This window comes from Felis catus, chromosome F2 (genome assembly GCF_018350175.1).
Source record: "Felis catus isolate Fca126 chromosome F2, F.catus_Fca126_mat1.0, whole genome shotgun sequence".
Taxonomy (NCBI): Eukaryota; Metazoa; Chordata; class Mammalia; order Carnivora; family Felidae; genus Felis; species Felis catus.
The window spans coordinates 23,123,683-23,145,088 of NC_058385.1; the positions used below are offsets into that span (position 1 = coordinate 23,123,683).

The 21,406-nt window shown below is 43.3% G+C and overlaps 1 protein-coding gene and 1 long non-coding RNA gene across 14 annotated transcripts in view; one reads left to right on the forward strand and one right to left on the reverse strand.

The window, feature by feature from the left end:
- The first annotated feature begins 485 nt into the window (after positions 1–485).
- LOC109496042 lies at positions 486–4,722 on the forward strand. The gene is made up of 2 exons (XR_002151833.2): positions 486–583; positions 2,363–4,722. It is a non-coding gene; the product is annotated as an uncharacterized LOC109496042 (long non-coding RNA).
- Positions 4,024–21,406, reverse strand: part of STAU2 (staufen double-stranded RNA binding protein 2) — a 311,608-nt gene continuing 294,225 nt past the window's right edge. For all 13 annotated transcript variants that reach the window (XM_023248481.2, XM_023248479.2, XM_023248480.2 and 10 more), the window contains 2 exons: positions 6,305–6,393; positions 4,024–5,173 (listed from right to left, as the gene is read on the reverse strand). In XM_023248481.2, coding sequence (XP_023104249.1) covers positions 5,080–5,173; positions 6,305–6,393 — 183 coding nt within the window. In that variant the 3' untranslated portion in view covers positions 4,024–5,079. The remainder of the gene's footprint in view (positions 5,174–6,304; positions 6,394–21,406) is intronic.

The following is a 21,406-nucleotide window of genomic DNA, read 5'->3' on the forward strand; positions in this document are numbered from 1 at the left end:
CTCCCAAAATAAAGAAATAAACTTAAAAAAAATAGGCCACAGACTCTTGCATATTCTCACCCCTATTGCTTTGGATGAAAAGCTGAAACTTGGAGATGTTAAATGACTTCAATGAGGCCACATATTAACAGAAGTGGAACTAGAAGTTTCCTCCCAGGCAGGAGAGTCCATCTAATAGGCCAGACTTCTCTGTCCATGCATCCAGGGTACTGCTGATCCAGTTAGACTGGCAAATCCATCATGGCAGGGTTTTTAGGGTCATTCCTCTATTCAGTAAATATTTACATATTAAAGTGGGCAGTCCTACCAGGCCAGGAGACACGATGAGGAGTCAGTTCAGGTGGTCTGCCTCCTAAGTGCAGGGGGACTTAAAAAGCTTCTTCATCTGTGTATGCATATTTGAAGCTGGGGGTGGGGCTGAGGGTGGGGCTGTCAGTGGCCGTGGGAGGTGGAGGTGAGATAAGATATGCTACTAGAGTGAAAGCAGACGATAGCTTTTGACAGTGTCACCTGAATACAGCACGCTGCCCAAAGCATGTGAGATGAGCACAGGAAGGAGTGAGAGACCATCGGGGACAAGCAGGTGAGCAACTAGCTCCAGTGTGATGGTTGTGAGAACAAAATGCTCCCCGCTCTGTGCTCATTTCCTTGTCAGTCTTTTCCTCCAGCTAGAATGTGGGTCCTTTAGGGGGAAGTAGTTTCATTTGTTTATTTATTTTCTGCATTCCCAGCATACATCAGAGCACGCTGGGACTCCAAAAGAGCTTTTAGTTATGTTAAGAGGTTAGAGCACAGAGGAGAGCTTCCTCAGCGAGATGATTTTTACCTGAGTCTTGGCAAAGGTGAGACTGAACTCAGGTGCTGTCTGACAGAAACAGACAGTGGGTTTGACCGAATCTAGGAAAGTCTTTGCTTTGAACCATATATTACAAGGTCCCTCCTCATAAGACACATATCTGTGATTATGGAAATGCAGGAACGTATCTGGGAGTGGGGATTGGAATTAAATCTGCTAGTTTAGGGAAGGGATATAAATGCAGAAATGGGAAGGGGGGGGCAGGATAGTGGGTCTCCATGGGTCCAAAGTCCTCTGAAATGAGGGGTTTTGTGGACTCACCACGCTTTGAATTAAGAAATGCCACAGTCAGGGCACCTGGGTGGCTCAGTCTGTTAAGCATCAGAATCTTGATTTTGGCTCAGGTCACGATCTCATGGTTCAGCAGATGGAGCCCCGCATCAGTCTCTGCACTGGCGGCACGGGGCTACTTGGGATTCTCTCTCTCCCTCTCTCTCTCTGCTCCTCCCTGGCTCGTGCTCTCTCTCTCTCAAAATAAATAAACATTAAAAAAATAAAAATATTAAAAAAGGGAAAGAAATGCCACAGTCCCTCTGGGGCTGAAGGTACTATAATATTATCAATGGGAATGCCATATATTATCACGAGTGACTAGCTCTGTGTCATGTTAAGCAGTGAGATTTAAAATTTCTTTCTTTAACAGGCTTATCTATCCCTTTGGTGCCTTATTCATTTATCCATTTTTGCATGTATTCAATGTATCATTTATACATTTATACATTTATCGTACCTGTATCACAGTGGGGTAAGTTAGGGGAAACTCGAAGACAAATTCATATATGATTTTGCCACTAATGACTTCTTAGCTCTGTGTGCAAAACTGTTAGGTTTTCTTCCTTTCTTTTTCTTTCTTTCTTTCTTAAATTTAAAAAAAAATTTTTTTTTCAACGTTTATTTATTTTTTGGGACAGAGAGAGACAGAGCATGAACGGGGGAGGGGCAGAGAGAGAGGGAGACACAGAATCGGAAACAGGCTCCAGGCTCTGAGCCATCAGCCCAGAGCCTGACGCGGGGCTCGAACTCACGGACCGCGAGATCGTGACCTGGCTGAAGTCGGACGCTTAACCGACCGTGCCACCCAGGCGCCCCTCTTAAATTTTTTAAATTTTTTTTTTTTTTTGAGAGAGAGAGAGAGAGCATGCACAAGTGGGGGAGGGACAGAGAGAGGGGAACAGAATATCCGAAGCAGGTTCCACACTGACACCAGAGAGCCCAACTTGGGCACGAACCCATCAACTGTGGGATCATGACCTGATCCAAAGTCGAGTCACCCAGATGCCCAAAACTGGTAGGTTTTCTATCATCCTTGGCCACAATGATGACAAGTAGCCTTTGGACATTAAAAGGTACAGAACATACCAGGTAGCTGCAGTGATAACTCACCTGCAGTGGGAATAAACACCAACCAATTGGTCTGGGCCACATCTGCAAGGTCACTAGGAGTTCTGAAAACTTCTGTATAATACATTAAGTTTTCCATTCATCTATTTTTATTTTGTGGTGCAGGAATTTGGTTGAAGCCATCAACAGCAACAACAGAACTCACTGCAGAGAATGTCTGCTGGGGAGAAGAATGCCAGAAGAACCCAGATACATCACCCCAGGAAGGGAGGAATAATACCCTTGTCACAGCCTGATTGGTGGTGTCTCACCATCGACCTTTGGCAAGTTGTGCTGGAAAGGGATGGTCAGAGTTCCAAAGTGCAATATTATATTTCCAATTAAAATGTAAAAACAAACCTTTTTCATAAAGCACATTGGCCTCCGCGCTGGGAAGTGACTACAAAGCCCATCGCTGATTGAGAAAAGCTGAAAGCAGACACTGTAATTGATAAAGGAGATAAGTCAATCTGTGTCCTTTAAAGAATAATGAGTTCCATTTTTCATCAAAAAGATCTCCTTGTGCCGAAGAAACATTCTTTCAATAAATCTACTTAATGGCTTCCCCTCCAATGATCTATAACACTGCGCTTTGGAAGGAGCTCGGAGCATCCTAGCGGGTTCCTGCAGGGGGCTGCAGGCCACCCAACATTTGCATTGCTAATCTAACCCAAAGAAAACCCAAAGGGTTCCCAGGCAGGGCTGCGGTTCTGGGCCAAACATCTGGAGGCTTTCCTGGGCTCTTCAGGCAGGTAGGTGGGATGGAATTTTGAAATAAACATCCCCCCACTAAACTTGAGGTGCTCTGCGAACGTACCTCTCCTGCGCCCACCACCACGGCTCTGCTGTGTCAGGGATACCTCAGCCATGAGGATGGCTCACGTCAGAGAGCTCAAGAGTTAAATGTTTCAGATATTTGGGTTGTGAGAACTGATTAGCTCGTTTGTTCCCTGGGCTCATCACTCCCCTACAGCCCTGACGGCCTTGGTGTTGTTCTGACCGTGGGCTGCAGGAGGTAGCCCGTGTTTATTGTGTTTGGTAAACTGAAGATCCACTTTAAAGCCCCTGCCCGAAGTGGTGCTGCGTACGGGCCTGTTCCCCACCCAGCTGAGGGCCTAAGCCTCAGGTGGTAAAAGGCAGAGCAGAAGAAACAGCCTGTCCCCTTCGAAGGCAATGATTCAGGGCTCTCCGCACCCTGGCGCGAGGCAGCAGGACGTATCGTTCAGCTTGGCTTACCTTGTGAACCCCAACTTTACAAATGCGCCGATCTCCACCAGGACCCAGCTTTATGTAACGAAACCTATTTCCTCCGAGGGCACCGGCCCTCCCAACACTGGCGGACTTCCCCACATGGGAATCATTAAAAACAACCTTCGAGTTATTTCCTTATGTTGCTGTTTGTTTATCCTCCAGTCGCGTGTGAGTCAGCCAGATCATGGTTTGTGGTGGTTTTGCTTATGAAATCTTACATAATCATATTCCTATTGTCACGTTGGGTCGAGCAGTTAGGCCATATAGTGTTTTCTCATTGCACAACGTCTGTGAATCAATAAGGAGAAAGGCTGAACAATGAGATGACGTTGGCTGGTCAGGAACCCGGCTCCTCGTCACCCAGGAGGCCGCTCTGCAGTTTCACAGATACAGCTGGTGGCGCAGGAGCCGGGACACCCTCTAAAGCCACCGTGGCGCAGGATGACTGGGCTGGGTGGCGGCCTTTGGGATGGGTCTCACCGAGGTGATGTTTAAGAGATGAGAGCCAGGGAACGAAAGAACAACAATGACAACACTTCACACAGAAACCGACCAATTTTTTTACTGCATTCGGTACACGCTGGATTCCAACATGCTGGTCCAGAGCGTGGCTGGCTACAAGCTGGCAAGACTCTTACGGCTCCTCCGACAGGCTTTCCCTTCCCCGCCATGTACATTATTTATTTTGATCCTACTCACTGTCCCAAGTCCAGAGGCAGTTATTAAAAATGCTCTCAATGCAAACAGTGAGTGGCTATGACACACGGATGAGGGTGGGTGCGACTTCCACAACAGAACGTGGAATCTGGAGAAATGGTCAGTGGAGGCAAGACGCCTCCTTAGTGGCTAATAGTATTATGGAGCTCAAAACCCACAACTGTTTTTTTTCTGGTTTTTGTTTTTTAATTCCTGGAGTATATTGAAACTAGTTGTTCCTAACACGATTTCATATGGTAAATAAAATATCTGACCTGATTTAAACCTTGTTTGTTTGCATACATCTTTGAGGCGTGCACCTCAAAGTCATTCGTATTGATACAGGATGAAGATTATAAATATCCGCATAAAAAGAGAAACGGTGTGACTCTATATGAAGACAACGACCATCACATTCCACAGCACATCATTGGTTAATCTTTGAATCGTCAAGCATTATTTAAAACAAGAGAGAGAGAGAGAGAGAGAGAGAGAGAGAGAGAGAGAGAATATAACTGAACACAAGCTCCACGACAAAACAATCATAACAACGGAACCAAACCCAATTTCTCTATTAATCATTTAAAATTTTTACCTCTGTTTCTAACACTTTTCATTAATTGTTATTTCAAGCTCCAGTAGCAGGATCAGATTTCTCCTGCCTCCGGGCAAGTGAGTTATGATCTGATCTCAAGTTCCGAGGGAAATGCTCAAAGTTTTATTTTTCCCCAGTTGAATAAACAGTACTATGTATATTATCTCTTGTGTTAGAATAGTGTTGTCTTCACATAAGACTCAAATAATGGTATTAGTCATTCATTTCCTTGAACACAGACACCCTCATGCGTGCTGACAGGTTTATAAGGATGTGGTGGCAGCCGTGGTTCTGGGAGCTGCTAGATGACCGACTTTGATTTCTTGCAGTCCTGAGCGATGGAGCCCGGGTGTGTCTGGTTATTGTCCGCTTTCTCTCCCAGATGCTGGGCTTGTCTGGAAGATTAATACATTAACAAGAGCTGAAGGTCCAGGGTTGCACGTCTTCAGACATGTTTATTAGCAGATGGCACACAGGATTCAAAGGTCACCACAAAAGTGACATTTTAAAGTGAAACAACAATATTTATGTTCAGATAGTCTACTGATGAGATCATGTGGAAATGGTTTTGATTAAATTAGCTTATAAATGGTTGCCAATCTATAGACAACAGAAAATACCGTGTCTGTTTACCAAATGCTTTCTTCTCACGCTCTCACCTCTTACATATTAATGACCAAATGCTGTTTTGGGGCTATGCTTATTTAACCGGAGGATCAATGTATCTGTTTTTCACTTCCTGGGTTATCGGTTTGTTTTCATTCTAAAAAACGTTATCTCCTATGGGCGTTTTGAAATCTCACCTGCAATTTTTAGGGCTTGGAAAGAATTCGGATTCCTCTATGTAAATGCAATTGCTTTCAATTTCTTTAGTATAAATTGGGCCTCTGGAGAGACCTAAAATTCAGTCGCTCAGGTGAGACCTGACATTCGATATCATAAAAAAAAACTATGCACTCGAGTTCAGAAATTCTTGCTACAGCTACATTCTTGCCTTTGCAGTCCTTGGGAGCTACACTTTTGTGGCAATGGGTGCTTGTGTTTCTAGAACAACGTGGAAAACAAAATGCGGTCAAGGGGAGGGGATACCTCTTCTGGACTTCTTTGTCTTTTCTCTCTCTTGTGCCCACAACTTAGCAGGAGTGTGAGAGCAAGTTTGTATGTCAGAAAAGGTTTAGACAGAAGAAACCTCAACAGTATGAAGTAAAAACAGTATTTTAAAAGTTGTGCAAGTCTCTATAGTCAATAAAACTCACAGAAATATTTCCAACAAAGGCATTGAAATGGAGAAAAAAATGATCAATTAGTAGATTAAAACTTTCACATATGTACTAGAGGAAATGAAAATGACCATATATATATATCGTTTCTCATTTATTTACATTTAACTGTAATATGAATAATTTTGTAAGATACAGATATTATTGTCTTGAGGGTGTTTTTTTACCTTATTGTTACCTATATCTTATTTTTTTTGCACAATTGCAAAATTAGAAATGTAAGAATATAGCAGAAGATTTACTCACTTTTCAAGAGAACCTTTTTCAATATTCATTGCCCCTTCCATTGGGTCCAGTCCTTGTTCAGAAAATTGTTTCAAGGCACTTAAAGCTGCCTAAAAGTGAAAACAAACACACAAACAAGGAGATCCATTCATTGACTTTAATATTAATAAACAGGTAATTGTAAAAGAAGGCTGAGATGTATAGTAAAGACTATCATTTTCACTGGTCTAAATAAATGCTTTTTTTGCATCATTTAGCAAAATTACATTTGAAAGGCTGTATTATCGCGAAGCAATTGTATGCTATGAGGGCCTTATTTCTGTGGCGAAGTGGGAGGAGGTGGGGAGGAGAATCTCCCAAGTTTCATGCCTTAGCCCCCATCCATAATTTTGTAAAATCACAAAGTTTTTATCTGCAAATGTAGAAGCACCTAGTATAAGCCTATTATAGTTTGACATATAAATATATATATACACATATATAAATACATATATAAATATAATGCATTATATTTTGACTATAATAACATTTTCTCCTCACATTACTGAAACTACACATTCCCTTCCTTCAGACAATGCAACATCAGATTTTCCCAAGTTAGGTACTCTTTCCAAAGTTAGCATAAAGGTATTGTTCCATTTTATAGCTATCCCCAACCAAGTCACAGGATGTGAGCAGAGAAATGGGCCCAAGACACTCATGCATACAAAGGGGATGGTACGATGGTATTCTGTGAGGAGAGAGAAAACGTGCACTCTTTGGGGCCCTGGGGAGGCAGGCCTGGCCACAGCAGAGCCTCCCGAGGTGTTGATATGCCCGTCTTGCGTGGGATGCTGAAGGGTGTTGACAGGCTGGCTGAGCCTCGCTGGATAGCTGGGAGGCACCAAAAATGCGATGCTGATAAGATCTACATAACTTGTTGACACTCTTGTGCACGTTCCAAATTGTTATTTCTTTGAATAAGAATTTGGTTCTCCTTCCCCTCCCCCATTCCCCACCCCCTTAAAGCTCCATTAGAAGGGCTTTGTTGAGTCTGAGATAGGTGTGAGCGGCCAGGGTTGTTTGAATCCTGGAGATCCCACTGGGTCACACTTTGGTCATCTGTATTCTCTCAACTACCTTTGAAAAAGGGCTAACTCTTGCAGTTTCCCAAACTTTTATCTGCCAAAGGCCCCTTTTGGGTAGCTGACTGTGTGATCCCTTGCAAATTTCATTATTTGTAACATATTTTTTGGTTTTCATTTTTAAATTAATAGACTTAATTTTTTTAAGAGTAGTTTTAGGTTTCCAGGAAAATTGAGCAGGGATGTCGGTGTCCCTCCCCCCCCCCCCCCAACTCCTGGTCTTGGCCCACGCTCGTACTATGTATACAGCAGCTGGCACAGGCTGACATGGCAGGTAAGCAGTACTTTCAGTTGGGTAGAAGCAGTGTGGCTATTTCATTGGGGTACTATTGCTGGTTGAATTGTGTCCCCCCCACTACTCCCCAAATCTATATGTTGAAGTCCTAACCCCCAATACCTCAGATGTGGCCGTATTTGAAAACAGGGACATTGCAGATCTAAGTAAGATGAAGTCCTACTGGAATAGAATGGGCCCAGATCCAATATGTCTAATGTCCTTATAATAAGGGGAACTTAGGATGTAGACACACACACACACACACACACACACACACACACACACACACACACGGGGAGAACAGCCTGTGGAGAGGAAGGCAGAGATTGAAGTGATAGAACAGAAGCCAAGGGACGTCACCGATTGCCAGCAAACTGCCAGATGCTATGGAGAGGCCTTGGAACAGATTCTCCCTCACACCCTCAGAGGGAACCAAAACTGCCAGCACCTTGACTCTGGACTCCCAGCCTCCAGAACTGTGACAAGATATATTTCTGCTGATTAAACCACTCAGTTTGTGGTATTTTGCTACGAGAACTCTAACAAACTAAAATAGGTCCATCATAATTCCTCCTTAAGGACAGTAGAACCTCCTTTTCCTTTCTGTGATGTTTCTTTTGATTATATTTTTATTATAAAAATAATTTTCATTATGGGAAAATCATAAGAGGTACAAGCAAAAACAGTGTGAAAATATTCACAGGCCCATCCACCATTTACTACTTGGTCTAATGTCTTTCCCTTTACTTTTCTATCCCTTTCCCATATGTACAAACTTTCACCTGGATCGTATCTTCACACCATTTTATAACCTGCTCTTTTCATTGAATGTGAGCACTTTTCCATAGCCATAAAAACACTTCAGTAGCATTATTTTGCGTGACTGCTCAGTATATTGACTTTAGAGGTCCTTCTATATTCAGCCAATCCCTACTGTTGGACACTTAGGACACTCCCAAATTTAAGTGATTATTAACACTGCATCCAGATTTCAAATAGTTAAATTTTTGCATACCATCTCAATAACTTCCTTATGATAGATTCCTAGAAATTGAATTTCTGGGCCAAAAAGCATGAATATTTTTAGATCTGACATGAGCTTTTTCACCTCCCTCAGAGAGGTTGTGACCACAGTAGTAATGTGAGGAGCTGATGTTTCTTTAGGAGCTTTTGGAATTAATCTCTCAGAACCACTTTGTGGGTCATTAGAGCCAACCAGTTTTGTCATTTTATGGCCCCACCTTAGTTTTCATTTGTCCATCCTGACCATTTACCTTATTCACTAGATCTGGCTTTGAGTGAAGTTTGGTTGCTTTCAAAAATTAAATTGAGCCTCAAAAGACCCAGATTTGGACAATTCCCCTCCCCCAAAAGAAACCTGCAGAGGGATTTGGCTCTCATTTAAAATCACTTGGGTAATCTCTGAGGTCCTTCTAAGTCCTGCAATGCTGGGTTGTGCTGGACAGCCTTCCCAGGTGACTAGCCTGGGAAAAGTCCTGTGGGTGTGCACATTCTCATGGGCTTGTTACATGAACCTGAGCTCTGGAGTCCTGCCTTACATATGCATGTACTGGGTGAGGCATGAGGCCCACTCACTGCAAAGCTATAAAGAGCAGTCCATGCCTGATCTTTCCAGATAGCCCAACTACTTTGGTGGGGGGGAGTGGAGGGGAGCACTAATGAACTTACAGGTCTTTGTATATTCAACAATTTTGAACAAATGAACACCTATTCTTTTTTTTTTTAATAATTTTTTTTTAAATGTCTATTTTTGAGAGAGGGAGAGAGAGGGTGCATGGGCATACGAGCGGGGAGGGGCAGAGGGAGAGGGTGAGAGAAAATCTGAAGGGGCTTCCGCACTGTCAGTGCAGAGCCCAATGCGGGGCTCAATCTCATAAACTGCAAGATCATGACCTGAGCCAAAATCAAGAGCCAGGCGCTTAAGTGACTGAGCCACTCAGGAGCACCTTTTTTAAAATAAAAAAAAAGTTAAATAACTATTCTTTTTTCTGATCCATTAGTATGTGGATTATTGTCAGGAATGCCAATTTTTATCAATTGCTTCCCACATGAACTATTGTGGAAGGCTCTTTAGTGCCTGTAAATTTAAATCAGCAATGTCATATTGCTGAATGAGACACATGAGAACCCCAGGGCTCCCTGGTCCCAAAATGACAACCAAAAATGACTTTTAAAAATTTAAAAAACAACTTTAAAAAGTCATTTATAGGCTAATTGTAGCCCATTTTACTAGTTGTCGTTGGAATACTTGTTGCCTGAATACCAAGAACCAAATGTCTTGCTACACCAAGTCCAGGACCCCGTGACACCTGCTTTCTTCTATCCAACATATGAGATGCAGGCCAGGTCTCAGAGAGCAGGTTCAGTGTTTTGGCTCTTGCAAAATCTCCTGGATGATTTTACCAACATGTCGGGCAGGTCTCTGTGCACTTTCAAAATGCCTGTCGTCACTCAAAGAATGTCCTGCAGGCTGGAAGGGCGGCGCGCTCTTTCACTCAATGCCATGAACGGATTTTCAGAATTCTTGTGTGGCTGCTTCCCTCCAAAGGTATGCTTAAAGGCTTCCAAACAATATTCCCTTATTTATCTGATGAGATAATTTCAACCCACATCTTATTGATAATCCTGAATACAATTGCTTATAAATAGGAGAGGACTTCTTGCTAATTTATAAAAGACAATGAAGACGATTTATCTTCTCTGTAAACAGTAATAGCTACCATTTGATGAGCATCACCCTGCCATAGTCATGAAACCAGGCCATTTACCTGAGTGGCCTCAGGTGTTCCCACAGCCCTGCAGGTAGGTCCTACCCATGAGGAATTCAGTAACCTATTCAAAGGTCACACAGCTAGTAAGTGGCAGAGCATGGATTTGAACCCAGTGCACATTCTTGACCAGATCACTTTATTTCCTTCACACCTAAGCCAATTTCAGCATGACTTTTTTCAATATTACCATTTCCAGATCACTCTTATACCCTCCTCCATACTCATTCTATTAATTATTCCCCCACAATAATTACTGGAGGTAAGCTCATACAATTATCTCCATTTTCTAGACAAGGGATTTATTATCTTGTGGGTTGACTTCTGAGGCTCTGTTCAGTGCTTCTGTAACAAGTGTAGATTGGGCTAAAATTGAATTGCTATGGTACTTATTTTGTCACTTGAATTACCCAACGGCTCCCAAACAAGGTGATTCAATTCTCCATTTCTCAACATTCTAAGGGTACCAAGTCTTGCTCATTTATTCATCTCCCCTCTGTTGTTCTAAGAAGAGTTCATTCCTCACCCACCAGGGGTTGCTGGCCAGAGGGAAAATCAAGCTGCACGGTTTGCCTGGGACTGTGGCATGCAGGATGCTGCAGCAAGGGGAGGGGCTGGGATGCTGGGACTGGGAAGATGAACGGACAGGGAAAGGACGGAGGGCTTGGCTGTGATTTATAGAGAGTGATAAGCTAAGTACTTTTAGGAAAGCAGAGATGGGCAGGGGCTGCCCACCAGGTGCATCCGCCCACAGGTATGAATGGAACACCGGCCCTGGCTGCCTCATCTCTCACTTGTCATGAGCTCAGCTGGGGAGCTGCCACCCTACCCCCAGTTCATCAGCCACCACTTTCCCAGAAAGGATACTTTGCAGATTAAAAAATTCCATCTGTGAGATGGGTGTGCTTCACTTTCCACAGCAAAGTGGCTACAAAAATAGGATAATGCAGCAATGTCCAAAATAGCCACATTACATTTAGCAAGACTCAATCATCAGTCATTTCAAAGAACAATGTATAATGGAATGGCTTTGCCAACAAATGCTAACATTTAATGGTCCACCAAGACATGTTACTTTGCACATCCAAATCTGTCCAGAAGATGGTAAAATCAACAAAATCTCCATGTTTCAACCATTCCAACTGAATAAATTGTACTTGCTAGAGGCCAGTTGTTTAAAACAATTAAGACTATATTATAAAAATGCTACCTGATATTAAAGGACACTGGAATGAGGGAAAAGTCGAATAACTCATTTGGAGAGACATTTGCAGCCTGCTCAAGGCACAAGTTCTACATTGTCTACTACTGAGAGGGTAAATAGATAACGAGAGGCTCAGCTCCTACTGTCTGCAGTTCACCCCCTCAGCCTGGACAGTCTGCTGTGTGATAAATGTAAACTAATGTTGGGGAGTCGTGGGAAGGAGGTAAATCTGGGTTCCTTAATGAGGAACATCCTGAACGATGATTAAACCCAAGTTGTATAACTTCCCACACACTGTGGATTTGAGAATTTCAAAGTACCCAGAACACAAGTACCCAGAACCCTCCATACAGCTTCAGCCATAAACAAACAGACAACTGAACAATTTCATTTCCAAGGTCAGAAAATGTTTCCTACCAAATAAAAACAAACTCACTCAGCATCCAAGTGTGTGTTACTACGGTCTGACCAAGGGGAATCTTAAACTTTAGCTTTATGACAATTTACATGTTTTGAGATTCTAAGAAAAGAGGAAAGAAAAGAAAAGAAAAAAAAATCGGTACCTTCGAGGCAATTCACATAGCTTGGTTTGAAAGGAGAAAAATTAAAGAAGCATTTTAAGACATGGATGACATTTCTTTTTCTTATTCTTGTCTTTTCAGCTCAACACTTGTTCGTGTGTGTGTGTGTGTGTGTGTGTGTGTGTGTGTGTGCGTTTCCCTTAAAAGAAAGCATCTACACAGATACGTAGAAATATTTTTGTCCCCAAAAGATTTTACAACTGTTTTGTGAGGAAAGCCCCACAGGTTCTTGAACAGATGTCGCTACCATTTCATGTATCACTTGTTTTGTGCGTAGTTATAGCAATACCAGAAACAAGATGCCAGTAAGATACTTTCCATGCCTGTTTGTTGGTCTTGGTTTGCACGCATGCATGCGCTTGTGTGTGTGTGTGTGTGTGTGTGTGTGTGTGTGTGTCTGCAGAATGGAGGTGAGTCTTCCCAGCCATTTCTGCAATTTCTAACTTTCCTCTTGTCAATCAGAAATTAGCAAATTGTGTTGAAACCAGTGCCTATTCCTCCTGCTTCCTTTTTCAGGAATCAAATGCAACAGTATTAAATAATTTTTTGAGACACAACAATGGTCTTCACTGGCAAAATGTGAATTTTAACTCATCCCTTTATGACACACAGTTCTTCTCATCTTTAAACACAATGCCCAATGGATGCTTTTATTTCTTTTTTTCCCCATTTCACACTTTTCCCACTGATTTTATGTTCTGAATCCCAGAAACAGACAGGATGTTCCCATTAAAGTCAATGGCAACCACACATGCCCGAATGTGGCCTTCATTTTTAAGCAAGTGCCCAAGGTTTGTTTTGTTTGCCTTTTCCCCCTGAGGCGCTTATTCATGTGGAACTCTTCCTGGGAGCCACTCTCACTGCTAGATTCATTTGAGAATGCACACCGTGATCATATGTGCAGGTCACTAAATCAGGCTTCTTAAATGAGAAAACGATAGGCTTCAACAGCAACCGCCTTCACTTGTAGTTGAGGGCTCTCCTAACTTCTTGTCTCAACAATCTTTGAGACTGGCTCCCTATTAAATCATTTCAGTGACTGCAAACCAGCAGGTTCTTCAGTAAGCTTAGGGCTTATTGCCCAAAGAACGTGAATTTTAATGTTCCTGAGTTATCATTTTCTTGCTTTGAAAGGTCTATAACAAAATGCCACCTCTCTCTTTCTATAAAATAAAAGAAACCAAAAAGAGAAAATTGTATTTCTAAATTTTGTCACATTACGATAAGATCCTCAGTCTATCACATTTCAGATGAATCAGTGATAGGACTTTAAAAATAAAATGATAAAGGATTATATTGAGCTTTAACTAAACCATTTGCTGCCCTGATTCTAACAATTTCATATAGCCTGCACTTTCCATTTATGCTCACATAAACCTATTGGTTCATATAATTTCTGTAAAATTCATACTTTATAAATGGCTTACTGTTGGAACAAAGGGATGTCAGCCTGCTAAGGTAATGGCTACTCATCATCAAAAAATAAAATAAAATAATAAAATAAAATAAAATAAAATAAAATAAAATAAAATAAAATAAAAAGAAGTCCGGCAGTGGTCTGAAGGCATGCATATTTTAGACAGACTACTAAAGCAGAGAATAGGAATTTGACTCTAGAATTTGGGGAATTAGTACAAACTTGGGCACTGAAACTACAGACTTAGGCATCATCTATATTCTGTGGTCAGGCTCCTACATTGGGTAATCCATGTAGCTGCTCATCTTGACAATGATAGAGTCAAATTTAAGTGGGATTAACGATGCAGAGGAATGTTTGCAGTGTGTTTAGAACAAATTTTAGCAGTGGCATCCATGCTTCCAGCTTACTCCAACCATACCGTTTCTGTTTTAAAGGAAACACTATTCCTTTAAAAATTCCTGTGTTGCCCTTTATTTAATTACTGTTGATTCAACAAAAAATCCCCTTTGTAATGGTGTGTTACCCAAACATGCTGTTGGGCACAAAACCAAGTGTCCAAGAATGGCAGCAGCATCACTCTGTGCTTGGCAGGATAATGCCCCCCCACCAAAGTGTCCATGTCCTGATCTCCAGGATGTGCATATGTTACCTCATAAGGCAAAAGTGATTTTTCAGATAAGACTGAGGTATAAACATTGAGATGTGGAGATTATCTTGGATTATCCAAGTGGGTCCAATCTAATCACATGAGTCCTTAATATCAGAGAATCTTTCCCGAATTTGGTGAGAGAGAAAGACACGGCCGGGGAAAATGGTCAGAGTAATGTTGTTAGTTTTGAAGACAGAGGAAGGAAGACACAAGCCAAGAAATGGAGGTGGGCTCTAGAAGCTGGAAAAGCCAAGAAGACCAATTTGCACCTCAAGCCAAAAAAAAAAAAAAAAAAAAGAAAAGAAAAGAAAAAAAAGAACTGCTGATACCTGGATTTTAGCCCAGGGGTTCTCTATAGAGAATCTACAGAACTCTAAGATAATCATTTGTTTTATTACTTATATATTAAAATTTTTTCTTTTTTTAAAGTTATTTATTTATTTATTTTGAGAGAGACAGGTACAGTGTGAGTGGGGAAGGGGTAGAGAGAGAGAGAGAGAGAGGGAGAGAGAAAATCCCAAGCAGGCTCCACACTGCCTTCACAGAGCCTGATATGGGGCTTGAACTCATGAAACCGTGAAATCATGACTGAGCTGAAATCAAGAGTTGGTTACTTAACCAACTGAGCCACCCAGGTGCCCCAAGTTTATTTATTTTTTGAGAAAGATAAGAGAAAGAGAAAGAGAGAGAGAGAGCATGAGCAGGGGAGGGGCACAGAGAGAAGGGGACAGAGGATCCAAAGCAGGCTTCCTTGCTGACAACAGAGAGCCCAATGTGGGGCTTGAACTCGTGAACCATGAGACCATGACTTGAGCCGAAGTTGGATGCTTGACCAACTGAGCCACCCAGGTGCCCCTTAAGATAATGCATTTGTGTGGTTAAGCCACTAAGTCTAGTAATTTGTCATTGCAGCAAGAGACAGCTAATACACTCTACCTGTCATCTGGACAAGGAAGGGAGGAGAGCACGGCATTTGGAGCCCGTCAGCCCTAGACTAAAATTCCAGCCCTACTGTAGACAAGTTGTGTCTATGCAAGTTACTTTATCTCTCTGAGCTTCTTTTTCATCATCTGTAAATTGGAGACTACAACACTTACTGCATTGGATTGTTTGAGAGGTTAACGTCTGGACCATGAATGAAAGCTTTTATTACAAAATTTTCTCTGTTGAGACCGACATCCAGTCATAAAATTCTTTATATTCTCTATCTCCATGTTATTTATGTCCAGTTTTGTATGCATTTCTATCTTTTTTCTAGCATATTGCTTACCCATCTTTCTTCCTAAGAGAACCCTATCATTATGCCTTCCCCTTAATCAAAAGCCACTACTAACTTCCAGCCACCAAATAACATTCTGTATCCTTGGCCTGGCATTCAAGGCCATGCATCAGCTGGCCCCATTCTACTCTATAACCTCATTTACTGCAATTTCATTACAGTGTGTTTCCCAGAGTGTGATGTCTGAGCCAACAGACTGGTCACCAGCCTCAGGAACACCTGGCAGGTGTCAGTGTTATCAAGAGCTCCCCAGCCAGTTGGCCTGAGAGACACCAACATTGCAGAAGCCCTGCCCACATGGATCTTCCACCCTGGTCTGTCTGGTCTGCCTCCTGTCTGATGGAGACATCTGAGTTTTTTTTACCTCTACACCTTTGCTCCTGCAGTCTTTCATTTTCCTAGGGTGGACTTCTCTGACTCCTAGCCTGTCTCCTACCCATGAACTTCTGACAGCCCTTGCCATTTGCCTCCCTGAACTGTGGGCTGTCTTCAACGTGTTTATGTCCTGTCTCTCACGTAGTCGGTCAGCCCTTGGTTGGAAGAGCCATTTTCCTGTTTGAAACTAGCACAATGTATTTACAGAAGATCCTCAAGGAATATTGCTTGGTTGGTTATCCACCAGCTTCCATCTGGAGCCCCCTAAGACAGATAAGTACTCACAGACACATTTGTGCTTTGTCTTCTCTCTATTCTGTAAGTGAGCATCTTGTTCTAGCTGGCTTTTCCTTACTTCAGGGCATCTTCCAAAGCTTCTCTCCTATGAGGCTCTCTCTCCTTCTTTCACACACCCTTCCCATCCTCACCCTCACGCGGGCTCTGCAGCCAATATGCTTTAGGATAAATGGTCCCGGGAAAGTAGAGCTGGGTCATCTCTATCCATGTAAGAGAAGGTTCTGTCCACAATCTACCAAGGAATACAGATGATAGTTACTGACTTTTTGAAATGTCAACCATTTGGGTTTGGCTTCTGTCATCTTTGATGTCTGTAACCAGTGCTTCCCCCTCCCTAGGCTAATCTGAGGGCTACAAAGAAAGTGCCTGGGAAACCCTACCTGGGAGGACCCAACAATGGGGTGGCACACCCTGAAACAGGAACAGAGGTGAGCCTCTCCCACCCAAGGCGAGCCTGATTCTGCAGGGCAATGGTGCCTGAATTCTGCCTTGGCAGCCCTTTTCCCCACTGTCCTAAAGGTCTCTTTGGGATTTCTTGGTTCTTTGACATCCTAATACGAAGAGAAGGAGAAGCATTGCTACTGAATATGGACACACACTGCTCTGCCTATTCAGAAATTCGTTAGGTTTGAGCATATGATTGAAAAAAAATGTATAGTTATTTCATAGTTTTTATTGCATTTAATGGGTTCTTAGATTGCATGGCTGTAGGGGGTAGCTGGGAACAACAGGGAATGATGGTCAAACAATATAACCTATAAAGTTTTGTTTATTTTTGAACTTTTGGTTGTACTGAAATAGAGTCCAAGTTCGCAGGCCTTGCTGATTCCCTGAATGAGTGAGGCATGCAGAAGCTTGATTTCTTTTCTTGGGGCATTTGGTGGCCATCCTAGTGGTCAAATTGCAGCAGAGAGGGGGCCAGAATAGATCTTTACCTCCATCCCAAATGTCTCCTTAGCCTCTTACTGATATCTGATCATATATATATATATATATATATATATATATATATATATATTTTACTTTTTAAAATAAAAGTATATATATTTACTTTTTAATATATATTTTATATATTTTCTATATTTATATATATATATTGTATATTTTATTTATATAATATATAAATATTAATATATATTTTTATTTATATAATATATAAATATTAATATATATAATATAATATAATATATAATATATATTTAAAATAAAAGTATATATATTTACTTTTTAAAATTTTTTTTTTTTTTTTCAACGTTTATTTATTTTTGGGACAGAGAGAGACAGAGCATGAATGGGGGAGGGGCAGAGAGAGAGGGAGACACAGAATCGGAAACAGGCTCCAGGCTCTGAGCCATCAGCCCAGAGCCCGACGCGGGGCTCGAACTCACGGACCGCGAGATCGTGACCTGGCTGAAGTCGGACGCTTAACCGACTGCGCCACCCAGGCGCCCCTTTACTTTTTAAAATAAAAGTTCCAAACATCCAAAAAAGTACAAAGGATAGTGTATACTGAACCCCCCCTGCCCCCCCCGCCCTACCACCTATCACTCAGATCAAGAATTATTAGTATTTTAGGGCACCAGCATGGCTCAGTCAGTTAAGTGTCTGACTTTGGCTCAGGTCATCATCTCGCGGTTCACAAGTTCGAGCCCCACGTCAAGCTCTGTGCTGACAGCTCAGAGCCTGGAGGTTGCTTGCAATTGTGTCCCTCTCTCTGCCCCTCCCCTTGTGTTCTGTCTCTCTCTTTCTCTCTCAAAAACAAACATTAAAAAAATTTAAAAAAAAAAGAATTATCAGTACTTTTCCAATCTTGTTTCATGTATCTTCATGTCTTCTGTAGGATTCCAAATCAGGTATCAGATAAAGACACATGCCACGATCATACCTAACAAAATTAAGAACAAATCCTTTTTATCATCTAAATACCTGGGTCATGTTAAACTTTTCCTGATGGCCTCAAAGATGTCTTTTAACGTTGGTTTTTGAATCTGCATCCCAACAGTCCACACGTTGTATCTGACTGTTCTTTTAAGAGCTAGGAGTCCTGTGGAAAGCAGAATAATGGCAAAGATGTCCAGGATCCAATTCCCGATGGGACCTGTGGAGGGGGGATTCACGGCCAATCCAAACACAAGTCTTTAACCTCAGGGGTCCTCTCCCAGCTCTGGTCAGAGATGGTCACATGACAGTGCCAGAAGCCTCAGAGGGATGTGCCTTACTAGCTTTGAATGCCAATGATGGGACCACGAAGCAAAGAATGTAGGAAGCTTACAGAAGCTGGAAAAGGCAAGGGCACGGATTCCCCCTGGAGTCTCCAGAAAGGAACACAGCACCGCCGACACCTTGATTTGAGCCCGGTGAGATGGTGTCTGACTTCCGACTACAGCCTGTGAGATGATACGTAGGTGCTGTTTTAAGCCACCATTCCTTTAGCGGGGCACTGCGAGTCACACGGGGGTGTGAAGGTCTGATACCGTACTCTCCTGAGACCAGCTGGTGTTGGGCCTGAGAAGGAGAATGTCCGGGAAAGAGAAGGCTGGGGCTTGGGAAGAAGTGGGGCCAGCTGTGCCGGGTGCCTTGCTGATGCCGCTGGCCGTCTGCTGGCCACGTCAGGCAGGACTGAAGGAGCTCTCGCCCCACTCCGAGCAAGCGGCACACCAGTGTCAAGCCAGTCATCACCTAAACCCTGTGAGGACCGGCCCCCACCCTTAGGGACCCATGCATCACTCTCCTTTTCACCCCTAATGCTCTGTCCTAACCTCCTTTTTGTTCTTCAGCAGGGATAAGCTCTTTCCCACCTCGGCGGTTCAGGCTGGCTGGTCCTTCTGGCCACCCCTTCTCATGATTGGCCGCTTGTCAGCCTTCAGGTCTCAGCTCCGATTGAGTTGGGGCGGGGGGAGTGAACACCCCGTCTAGGGTGTCCCCCCCACCCCCAGCAAATCACATAACCTTGTTCATTTTCCTCATAACACTTGTCACACTCTGTGATCTACTAGAGGAAGGGGCCTGGCCTATCTGATTCACAACTGGGTACCATCATTCACTCAACAAATATTTATGGAGAACCAGGCTCCACACGAGGTACCAGGAAAACCAAGAGCAACATGCACAGTCCCTGCCTTCTGCGCTGGGTCTTGCAGCAGGGAGAAAGGCACGAGGCCAACACCAATCTACCAATATAATCGCTGTAAGAAAGAATGTACAGCTGAAGTCAAACTGAGAAAGGGCACTCAGGTCTCCCCAGGGAACACCGGAAGTCACACAGAGGCAGCACTTGGGGTGAGATGTAGGGTGAGGAGGACTTTTTCAGTGGGGCAAACTGTGAGAGGAGGGTGTTGTCAGCAGGGGGGGGGGGCTCCTCATGCAAGGCAGTTCAGAATGGCTGGACTGGGAGGTGGGTGGGAATCGACGGGCACAGTGTCCTGGACAATTTGAAAGGTGTTGTGTAGAAGACGGAAGCACCTTGCTCTGGGGAAAGCTGGGTCAAGCCCAAAAGATGGAAGCCATGGGCAAAGGGATTTGGCCTCCAAACAGGAAGGGGACTGTGCCCCCTGGGAGTGTGGCTGGCTGCTGAGGTGGGGCCGGTGATGTGCACTGCGTGGTTCCACTGGCTGGGTCGTCTGTCAGGTGGGAGGCAATGCTGGCCACGGGGGGCCGGAAAGGGCCTCTCACCTCTGGGGCTCTCTGATACTCACGTCAGGCCTGCTTACACAGACAAAGGTAAAGGACACCAGCACACATACAGGAAGACAAAGGTTATCGGGGAGGTGACAGATGGAGCTGTGTAACGTGTTGAGTATGGTTTGCAGGTGAAAGTTGAGTTCTCCGTGTGAAAGGTAAAACTTGGACCTGAGCTTCACTACTGGTTATGTGAGAAAGTATCTATGCTCAACGTCTCCATTTAGAAGACTGAATCATTAAAACCATCCTATCAAAGGCATCAAGCGACGGATGCATCTGAGGGAGGTGTCCTGGGGGTGTCTGCAGTAAACAGTACTGTGTGGAACATGTTTAGCAGTTGACCCTCCGGGGAAAAGACCCTAACTGGTATTCTCTCTGGCTCCCTGCTTACTGCTTGCAGGCAAGACAGCAAAGTGGCTAAAAATCCACAATTTGCAGCCCAGCAAAATTGGGCTCTATGACTGGCTCCACCTCAACTAGGCATATGACCTTGGGCAAGTAAAAATCTCAACTATTAGATGATACGGCATCTTGTGCTGTTGACATTCACTTTCATCTAAAGACGTCACATTCCTAACTCAGTCTTCACAGTCACCACAACAGGTAGGTTTGCTCTCATCCCTGGTTAACGGTGAGGATACGGAGACACAGAGGAAGTAATTTCTGTGAGGCCAACATGACTTGCTTTTGGTAGATTTGGAATTTGGATCCAGATGGCCTGGCTCTGGAGCTGAATTCTTATAATTTTTTAAAAATTTTTGTTAATGTTTATTTTTCAGAGAGAGACAGAGCATAAGCAGGTAAGAAGCAGAGAGAATGGGAGACACAGAATCCGAAGCAGGCACCAGGCTCTGAGCTGTCAGCACAGAGCCCGATGTGGGACTCAAACCCACAAACCACGAGATCATGACCTGAGCCAAAGTCGGACGCTTAACTGACTGAGCCACCCAGGTGCCCCTAAGTCCATCCTTGGGACTCTTATCTTCTCTGTCATTATTCTCTCCCTAGACGATTTCATTGAGGCTTATGACAAATCCTTTATAAATATTCGTGGCCCCCAATACCTATCTTCAGCCTAGCCTTCTGCCCTAGGGTTCACACATACAATTGCCTGGTGGATTTCTCCCCTTAGGTGCATGAAAGGCATTTAAAATCAGCCCAGACTCAAACTTGTGATTACCATTCTCCAAACCACTCCTCTCCCAGAACACGGAACCCTCATTCAAACAGCAGCTCTGACAAAAGACCCTGGGAATCAACCTTGCTCACCTCCCACACAAAACTCGATAACGAGTTCCTCTTTAAAATGCATCTAGAATCCAACCGTGTCTCACCTCCTGCTCTCCTGCCATCCCAGCCCAGGTCACTGTCACCTCTCAGCAAGACTCATGCCATAGCTTCCTAACTGTATCTCCCTGACCTAAAGTCATTCTTTCAAATAAATCCA